We start from the raw sequence: 10,408 nt of genomic DNA on the forward strand, positions 1-10,408 counted from the left end.
GACCGGCCACCAACTGGATGTAACTCCATTCACCACAACTCTCTGGGCCCGGCCTTCCAGTCAGTTTTTTACCCAGCGAAGAGTACACCTGTCTAAGGTTTATATACTGTATATTTTATTATAGAAGTTATATAGTATATATTATATTATAAAGTATATATTACTGTATGTACTAAGCTGTATATTTTATACTCATATAAAATATGAGTATAAAAAACACAGTAAGATCATATTAAGAAATAAAATTCAAATGGCCAATGTTGTTACTAAAGCAGCATTTAATAATCTCCCGGGGTATCATACCAATCTCTTAACTATCCAGAAATTTACCTCCCTCTGTGCCTCAACTTAAAAATATAAAAAGGTCAAACCATTCACAGTAAGATATATAATTGCAGAACACAATTTAAAAAGGCAACCACTTATCCTGACTGATACTATGAGTATTTTGGCATAATTTTTCATACACCAATAATTCTGAAAGGCTTGTATTCCATCTGTGTCTTCACCACAAAGGTAATTAATCAGTTAATCAACACACTGGGGTTCAAGATTTCTAACATTTTTAGTGACTAGCATCCATAAACTGCCTCTCCCAAATTTTTCAGATTTTATTTCAATGCTTTTTGTATTTATTCCCTTACTCCATTCCTAAAAAATATGTTTCTACTCAAAGAAAAATATCACTACAGGTTTCCTAATTTATAATCTTTTAAGTTAAGATTATTCAAAGTGGTTGAAGGGCTTTTCTTTTTTTATTTTTTTTAAGCTGCAGAAGAACCATTTGGCAACTGCTAAATCCTCTTGGCTGAATAGGAACCTAAATAATTTGAGAAGGTAATTTTGTTATTTAATTTAATAAGATAATTCCAGAAGCTAACATATGCCTTCAAGAAAGAATACACACATTTAGCCAACTGTGATTATGCAGTGACTTCAGACAGTATTATTCTATCAATACAATTAGAAGACATTTTAGACACAGGCAGCAAGATTTCTTAAGACTTCTTTTTTTTAAAGTTATCTAAATCACTTTTTTCTTCCACTGAAAGATTCAGTGATATGCTTTTGAAAAGAACAAGCTACGTTCTTTACAAGCAAAAAGAAAGAAAGAAAATATTTTTTTTTTCTCCTGCTTAAGAAAAATCAAACCTAGTCTATTAAGCTCAAACTTTTTATATTTGTTAGGTTACAAAGGGAAAGAACTGCGGCACATATAGCTTAAGTACTATAGCAAGTGCACTTTTAACACCTGGATCATTGTGGGCTATTGAAGTTACAGACTTGTCAGACAGAAACAGCTGCATGCAGTTTTGCTGAAAACTGAATCTGATAATGGAATAGTGCCTGCAAATGAGACCCCAATCACTGTGATGACTAAATTAATTTTTCCTGTTATTTTAATTGGGTCATACTACCAAGGGTTAGTTACTGCAGACAATTAAAGGCACAGCTGACTTACTACATTCTGTCAACCGTAACAAAACACCATTGTAAGAGACATGAGTAAGTTTAAATCTACCAATGTGTTGGGGTACTAAGCCATACCAACTACATCACTAGACTAACCACTTAGGAAAGCAGTACAGAAAACTTCTAAAAACAGTTAAGGAAAAGCATGAGTAACTAAATACCGTAAGTAGTTTTCCTGAAGCATGCGTTCAAGTAAAGCTGAATAAAAGAACAAATAAATAAAGCAGTCCTCCTATATTACTACTCACTAATAAGTACAATACATAATTGAAAACCATTTATTGTAATTACTAACCTAAGTATTCCATCAGCTGTTCAGCCGTTATGATTTCCATCATTGGTGGCAGCTTAATCTGTGAAAGTAAAAGTATATTCTCTTTAAAACGTCAAAACAATACAATTTAGAAAGTATCAATAAGGTATTTCTAGACAGAAGTCTTCTGATCACAACTGTCTCACCAATTTATAAGAGCATTAGCGTGCCGAGACCAAGAACTTTCCCAGGACCACTACTAAATAACAAGGAAAGATTAAACAAAGGCACTCTGGTTTTTAGAGAAACCACATGCACGCAGTACTTTCTCTCACTTGCAGCTCTCTGCATAGTGCTCCCTACTCCCACGAAAACATTTCAGCAGCATCCCCCTCGACTTCACAGGAGTTCACATCACTCGCTGCACTAGCTCAGCTGCAAGCGTCCAGGATGAACAACACACTGGGAACTGTAGCCACACTTAGTTAAGAAAACGTCACCTTATCCAGAAAAGTCTTTGACTCCTTGCCTTCATTATAACTCTTAACTCAAGAAGTTCCTGCATACAGACAAGAGGCTGTAGAGAATTTGGTGGCAGCAGCTGCTGGGACAGGGAAGTCAAGACTCATGCAGGTACGAGGAAATGACCTCTCAGCCTCTCATCCTGTGCTCACATTTCAAGGGTTTGGTTTAACTCCATACAGAGGAGACCGGACACACAAAACTCGGCAGTGAAGCTTCCGTTCCCCTCTCCCCTGACTTATTCCTGTCATCGTCACCTGCTAAAACCAACCACCCTGGCAGCAGCCAGAGCCAAAAGCTTCTTAGATATTCATCTCCTCCATCCAACATCCTGGGTAAACGTTTTGATTGCGCACTTTCATTTAGGTATCTCCCTGCAATAACAGCCAAAGCAAACACATACAAAGGCATGCTTCTGGCAATCTGAAGGAATACCATAGGAGTATATTATCTTTAATCATAGTATGCTCAATTTTTCTCTGCATAAATATGAATTTTATTTATCTAGGGTTTGGGTGGGGGTTTTTTTGTTGGTTGGTTTTTAAGCTTTCTCTTCAGTTTTAAATCTTCTCATCCTATCTCTCTTCAACATCTTACCACTGAAAGTCTAGAAAGTCTGGTATTTATTTTATTAGGAATTTTTAAATCAAGTTATTCAACACTGATCACTGTTCTCCTTGACACAGATAGAAAGGCATGATGTGAGACTGTTAACTCATGCTTAAGATTTTATAGACTCCAACTACTTTGCTGGTTGTGGAGAGGAAGGAGGAAGTAGAAAGCCATGAGATGGAAGAACAATACATATAAAGCCTTTGATGCAGCATCCCAAACTCAAAAATACAGTATAGCAATACACTATACTGTTCACATTGTGATGGAGAGTGTTTCCTTCCCAATCTGAACACTAAGCTATTTTAATAACTTTCCAGAGAAAGTGAGGTGTGATTGGACTAATTCTATCTCATGGCCAATTTTAATCATATTTGACAAAAGGCAAATGTGTTAAATATATGGAATTACAAGAAGTTTCATTAAATTTGGAAGAGGAAAGACCCAAGTTAATATGGCCTTGTTATTCATGCACTGGCTAAGAAATGTGCCCATACTTAGGTCAGAACTGGCCACACAGCATATGCCACACATTGATCAACCCATAGATGGTGGACACAGAAAGAAGGTGACAGTACTGGGATCAGGGGAAGGAAGGGACTGAAAGTATAAATTGTTAGTAAAGCAGGAAATTAGTGAAGCATAAATTCATAAGAAAGAAGGCTTAATTAGTTCTGCTTATAAAAAAACACCTTAAAATCATATGAATTAATAAAGAAGAAAAATCAGTCATGCATGCATAGATAAAAAAAACCTTAAAATCATATGAATTAAGAAGAAAAATCAGTCATGCATGCATAGACACATGAATTTTTGAAAACATCTAAATGAGTGACAACTGATTGTAACTTAGAAAATTTCTTAACCTCTTCTCAAAACTTCTCTAAGTTTCACTAGTACTCGGTAGGCTAAAGGTTTTCATAATCTTTGATCCTGTTCATAATATTCATACTGAGTATTCACATAAATATAATATTATTGTGCCATGTAAATAACAGGACTACAGGTTCAAAAAGCCAATTCTTAAACTTCCAGTTCTGAATTGGCAGCATTCAAGCCTTAGCAAACATTAGCTGTGCACACCCTTGAGTTGGGTCTGGTTCATTACGGCTCCTAAGGCACATCGATATAACAGCACAGAACAGAATTACTCACACTAGCTATGCCTGAAGTAGTTCCGGGACTACAAACAGTACAGATGTGCCAGTATAATATGAAGGAGCTCAGCCTTTGGCGTTTCTGCTCTGCACCACATTTGGGAATCTAGAAGTATGCCTGCACTACAAACGGCAGCTGTAAAGCATAATCTACGTACTCATGGCATAAACGTATTAATGTTTCAGACTTTATGGATTGAAGGAGGTGTTATTTGTATCATTGGTTAATAATCTGAATTCTCCCTCACAACTGTAATGCTAAGCAATTTTTTTTTTTTTACTGCAGAACCAAAGCAAAGTAGTTTTACTCATATCTGCAGAATCTCTCAGTTGGATATTTTAACAAGCTAAATCTCAAAATTAACTACTTAATTAAATGCTAAACAAAGTTAATGGATTACTTCACGGCATAATTTTAGGGCTGGCATGTTTTGTGGGACCTTGAACACATCTTTAAAGCGTGCTAATGGGGTTCCAACACAGACATAAGTACTTATGAACAGAGCTGACTTAAGGATATAGAGAACATGACATTTCCTAACTGTTCAGAGCTTCATTGCGAGCGCTTAAACTACAGGAAACATACAACAAAGAGGAAACGGGAAAGAAAAACACCTTAACACTTTAGGGAGAGAGAAAAATCATACAGAACCACAGTCATTCTCCACATAAATCAACAGAAGAAAACAGTGTAAGCAATAGTGGTGAAAGCTGTTGCTGTCCATAACAATCTATTCTTTTGAGGGACAAATTTTCTCAATAGGTTTCAATGCTTAGTTGCTAGATTTTACATTAATTTTACATTTTAGGAAAACCACACTTCCTCAACTCCCACCCATTTCCTGCACCCCTCTATTGCAGTGCCCCGGTCTTTCACCCTGATCTCTCTTCCTAACTCTAGCTACTTTTCATTCTGTTTTTCCTCCCATTCTCCGGAGTGGGAAACTAAATCTTTCTCACCCAACTACAATGTGTAGTCGTCTCACCCAACCTCAGTACAGCTGAGCCACCTTTGTAATTAAAAGACAAGATTGGTAAACAAATTTTCATATTGAACAGTTTGTCTAGCACAACTTATACAGTTTCTAAGCATTAGACTACATACCAGAAAACTACATAATACCAATTTTAAATATTTTCCACTGTATTCTCCCACTCTTCAGAAGGGCTTAAAAAAAAAAATTAAGTGATACGGTCCTGCACAGAAGCTAACACTTCCGAAAATACTACGCATATAGAAAGGGACCATGCAAATTTCTAATGGCTTATTATTTATAGTCTCAGAACATGTTTATCTAAAATATGCAAGTCGCCTGAATTCAGTGTTCCAGAAGAGGTAAGGATAGCTTCAACCTGCCTTGACAAAAAACAATTAATACTCCTTGCAAATATGTACCTCTTGCCTTGGGGGAACAGCTTCATAAGCTTATCACACCATAGCCTGATAGTACGTTCTGTCACCCGACAACCTTAACATCTCCTGCCTCAACCAGGTTTCCTTTAGTCCCTCAGAGCCAGCTTCCTGTTCTGGAAAATGCACAGCTACAGGCCTACTGATTTGTAAGCTCAACTCATCCCACAGATGCAGGGAGGAAGGCTGCCAAGGCCTCTGCTGAGCATTCATCAGAAGCTCACCGGCAACTCACCTTCGGAGGCTGAGCAAGTTCATCTGAGCAATCTGTGCAAATTCTGGCCATAAGGAGGCTTAGCTCAGTAACAAGAAAAAGCAGATCACGTGTAAAGGGCCAATGCCAGACCTCAGACCAGGCACTACTGCTGCAGACTCCGACAAATCAAATGGGTATCAGCGGGAGCATACTGTACTCAGCTCCTCTGAAAAACAGGCCATTTTTATGAGAACCTAAAACTAAAAATTTCTAACTAGTAATTTTTTATTCTACTTCTTCTCTGCACCTCAGTTTGATACATCTAAGCATAAACGGTTATATAACATTTACTTACATAATGGTTACAATCCCCTAAATAGATAATTCATACCGTTCTAAAAGTTACCGAAATTTTAGTAGAGCTAGGCATGCAGGGAACACAGCTCCCAAAACCTTCCGTTCATTCAGAGGACTGTGATAGAAAAAACTTGTAAAGATACTGTCAAATATGCTACTGGAATTACTCTCCTGCATGAAAAGCTGTAAGGACAAGATACTCCATATGCACTCACTTTTCAAGACAATATTAGTATTATTTACATTTGTATTACGTTACATTTCCCTTAGGTTTATTTTATGTTCGAAAACAATTTGTTTCTCTGTTCCCTGGACATTTCACATATGTAACTTCTGTGCAATGTGTTAAGGTTCACAGAGTTCTTCGGCTACATGACATCACATCTTACGTAAGAAACAGAGCAGAACTACATGGCACCCTCATTAAGCTTTTAGCATCTGATGATTGCCATGTAGTACATCCTGAGAAGGGCTACCCCCACATAAAATTACTATTTAATGCAATGCCAGAAGTTAGCAGAAAGAGGTGCATGGACTACACCTAACAAAGATCACAAAAAGTACTTAGAAAAGCAAGCTTTGTATTGCTAAGCTTAACTATATAGTAAGCCACATGTCTGAGGAAAAACTGAGCGGTCTTCAGATTTAAACAAGTGGAAAGACAGCATCCTATGCTACTCTACATCAGAAGAGACAACCCATGCTTGTACACACTTTTTTAAATGTTTGTTTAAATACTCTACTTCTGCTTTCATTTTCATCACAGAAGCCTAAAGAGTTACCACACTGTTTTACACAACAGTTACTTTTTCAAGTCGGTATCGTACTGCTTTTGTTTTCTTTTTACTTAGAACATTGCTGTACCACTTCTGTAAGCAGAACTCCTCGGCTCAATCTCCTAAAGGCTAAACCGCAAGTTAAGCTTATACCGGCAGTCTGCAAAAACATTTCAAAAGAAAAGCGATGATTTCATAATTGTAACATTTAAAAGTGCGGCTTCTACAATCTGCCACCTCAAAGTTGTATGTCCAGACTCCTTTGAAAGCAGTAGATAAAAGAGAGGTATCAGTTTTATTGCAAGTTTAGTTCCAAAACCTGGTACTATCAAAAAGGAATTTGAGCAGTCCCAATGGGTGCTACTGTTTCAGAATTTCAAAAACCTCAAGCGTTGCCAAACCAGTATCTCACAGATAAAAACATACAGATGCAGTACTCCCAAAGAATCAATTACTTTTAAGTAGTCTTTATACCTGTATCCCTAAATAAAGATCTTAACTCTACTAAAAATACCTCCAAAAGGCATAATAAAAATTGAATAATGACTAGGAACAGAGGAGAATTTTGCTCCATTAATGAACAAGATCTTCATAACCACTAGGAAGAAATTTTTTGAGTATATGGCACACTTACCTAAGGTACTTTTACATTTTAAGTCTTCCTGTTATTGCAATCCTGTAAGCAAATTAACAGAGTACCTGTAGTCTCTCTTTACTCAGTGAGGGCTGTCTCAGAAAAACTGTTTTGAATAAGGGCAACTGGGACACACAAACAGAAGGTCACAAAACTGCTAGTATATTTAAAACAATACTCTAGTGTGGGGGTAAGAAGCTTGCATTTGAGGAGCTGAAATACCCGAAAACGTGAGTTCTCCTTAATATATCCAAATGTTAATCTGAGTTTTTAGGCATAAATGTTTCCGCGATTATGGCCTACATACCCTCAGAAGGCTTCCTACTTATTCCTAAGTAGTAAGCAAAGATTTTCGTTCTAAGCAAATTGATTACGTGCCACTTGTCACAAACAATTATGTGAATTCAACTTTCACTGCTGCACAAGCACAGCTGATACATAGTATTGGATCTCAAGGTTGTCACTCCCATTCTGGAATAATGGAAGCATGTAACTGGCCATGCAAAGGGAAGTGTCCATGAAAATTTGAAAACTAGTATTGTAACTATTGTTTCTCAACTTTGAGCACTTGCATGTATTATCTGAAGTTATCTGAGACCATATCTACCTACAGGATGACCAAAACTCTCAACCTTGGCAGGATAGAGTTCTGAGAAGGAAAGTTGGTGGCTGATACAGGGAAGAGAGCCCAAAGCTTAACTGTTTACCTTCTTATTCTCTGTTGTAATTTTATTTCCCCTCCTCATCTCCTTCTTACTCCGTTTTTTTTCCCCACCACATAGCTTCTTTTCAACTAACTCATACTATGGTATTCTCGCTCTGCTTTCACCTGTTTTCATCTCTTGGTCTGCTTCCTTGTTCCCAAGTTATAATTACCTGACCCAATCTAGTGTTCATCTTTGTTCAGGAGAAGTGAGAAGAATATGAATGTCCATCCTCAGCCTTGGTATGTAGCTAGCTACTGTCAGTGATGTACAGATGAGCTGCCAATAAGCTTGCCACTCCAAACAATGCCAACATAGTTCTTGACTATAAACTGGGGAACAGAAAGGCTAATTTGCAGAGGCACTAATTAGAAAAATCTATTATAAGCAGGGGCAATATACAACCAACTAACAGGAAAACCCTCAAGCATATAAATAATAAGTCATGTGATGGCAGTTTCACCAATTTAGCTGCCTGTCTACAACTCATGTAAATTCTGCTGAGGTTTTATATAAACAGAGTTATAGAAAACCCTTCCTGTAATCCTAGCAATAAGAAATGGTAGGTTACTCCCAAGAGGCATTTTCATTTTCACCTATTTATAAGATTGGCTATCACCTTAATTCTCACTGCGTAATATTTGATCAAAGCAGAATGTCAGTTAAAATTCTGGATGGAGGACAGCAGGAGAAAGCAATCATATATTTAAGGAGGCAAAGGAAGAATGCTAAGGAAAAAACCTCCAAAAACTTAAATGCAGACAAGAACAGTGCTGTCCCATTTATAAGCTTTCACTAAATGAAAGGTTAAAAAGGAAAATCCTGTAACTTGCCATTTCTTTTAAAACACCACCATACAGAATGATAATGAATGATAAGATCTCCAAGGCCTTCCACTCACCCCTAGATACTAAAGAGGGAACATAGAAAGCGAGTTTTAAATACTGAAGTCTCAGACAACCTTCACACCCTCTTGAGAATGGTAGAACCTACATAAGGCAATACCTTAAAGTCACACACAACTTACCTGTACTGCTTTCACTGATGGCTAAATATCTACACTGCTGTACCCACAGCTTTCCTCCTGACGTATGAGCTATTCTGCTCAGAAAAACGTACAGAAGATATAACTAAAAAAAAAAAAATCATTAATCTTCTGGAAAGTTACCTTACTCTAAACAAATTTCTTCTTATAATATATTTCCATTTTGACCTTTCCCTATATCACCTGTTACACCTGTGAACAACCTTCTACTCCTCCAATACCAAATTTCTTTCCCTTGATACTACAACATAAAAACTATTCCCATAAAGCTTTCCTATTCTACAACTCCATTCTATCAGCTCACCGATCTTTTGGGGTTGAATTGCCAGCATTTCTTGAGAAGTACCCCCTCCTTGTTTTGCAACGCACACAACCTCATAGCTCTTCTCCAACAGATACTCCTTTCACATATAAATGTTAATAATTACATTATGCCTTACATTTTAATTGCTTAAAAGTTAAAAAGAATTATTTTAAGGCTACAGGAAGTCCGTATCCACAATGGCTATTAGAACACGAGAACTTCCAGGTCTCAAAGCTGTACTTGATCACTACCTGATTTACTCATTAATTTAAATACAATCTATGCTGCATAACTGTACGAATGTATCCCTATTATTCAGGTAGTTACTTGTACAAATCTGTATTTTGTACAATTCCGCATACACTTCATTATACAAAACTAAGCTGTATTCCCAAAATACCACCTATGTTTTCAGTGCCATAAATAGCAATGTTTACTTACTAGAAACCTGCACACATATGCAAACCATGTATTGCTCACATTAGTAAAGCATCATCTAGATTTTGATTTCTATTTTAAGAAAACAAAGTAAGTCTATATATCACAGCAGCATCTAAGTAGTATATTAGCAATAGACTGCAAGCCATTATTTATCTTCCAAGTTCTCTATGCGAGATGAGCGCTTAACAGCAGAAGTAAGTCCGCGTCTTAATCAGCACAGACTTCCAGCGGTGCATTAACGTGATTTTAGCACAGGTGCCCCCTGAACGCTTTCAGCACTACATGAAATGCCTCGTTAGCCCCGACGACGCCGGCGTTTCCAGGTCACAGCGCTGCCCAAGCGGCACCGCCCGCCCGGGCCGCCCAGCGCTGCGCGCACCCGCCATGGCGGCGGAAGGCGCCCCGGCGCGCCCGCACGCACGGTACCTTCCAAGCCAGGAGCAGCACGTTCATGATGGCCAGCAACGGGCAGGGTCCGTTCTCGTTCTGGGTGATGACGGGCGTGTTCTCCTCCTTCCAGCGG

At 37.8% G+C, this 10,408-nt stretch overlaps 1 protein-coding gene across 1 annotated transcript in view; it reads right to left on the reverse strand.

Annotated features, from left to right (window-relative positions):
- Positions 1-10,400, reverse strand: part of FAM63B (family with sequence similarity 63 member B) — a 33,703-nt gene extending 23,303 nt beyond the window's left edge. The window contains exons 1-2 of the mRNA XM_009280351.2: positions 10,312-10,400; positions 1,769-1,826 (exon numbers count right to left, since the gene is read on the reverse strand). Coding sequence (XP_009278626.1) covers positions 1,769-1,826; positions 10,312-10,338 — 85 coding nt within the window. The 5' untranslated portion in view covers positions 10,339-10,400. The remainder of the gene's footprint in view (positions 1-1,768; positions 1,827-10,311) is intronic.
- Positions 10,401-10,408: the final 8 nt, after the last annotated feature.

Source organism: Aptenodytes forsteri, unplaced genomic scaffold (assembly GCF_000699145.1).
Source record: "Aptenodytes forsteri isolate BGI_AS27 unplaced genomic scaffold, ASM69914v1 Scaffold83, whole genome shotgun sequence".
Taxonomy (NCBI): Eukaryota; Metazoa; Chordata; class Aves; order Sphenisciformes; family Spheniscidae; genus Aptenodytes; species Aptenodytes forsteri.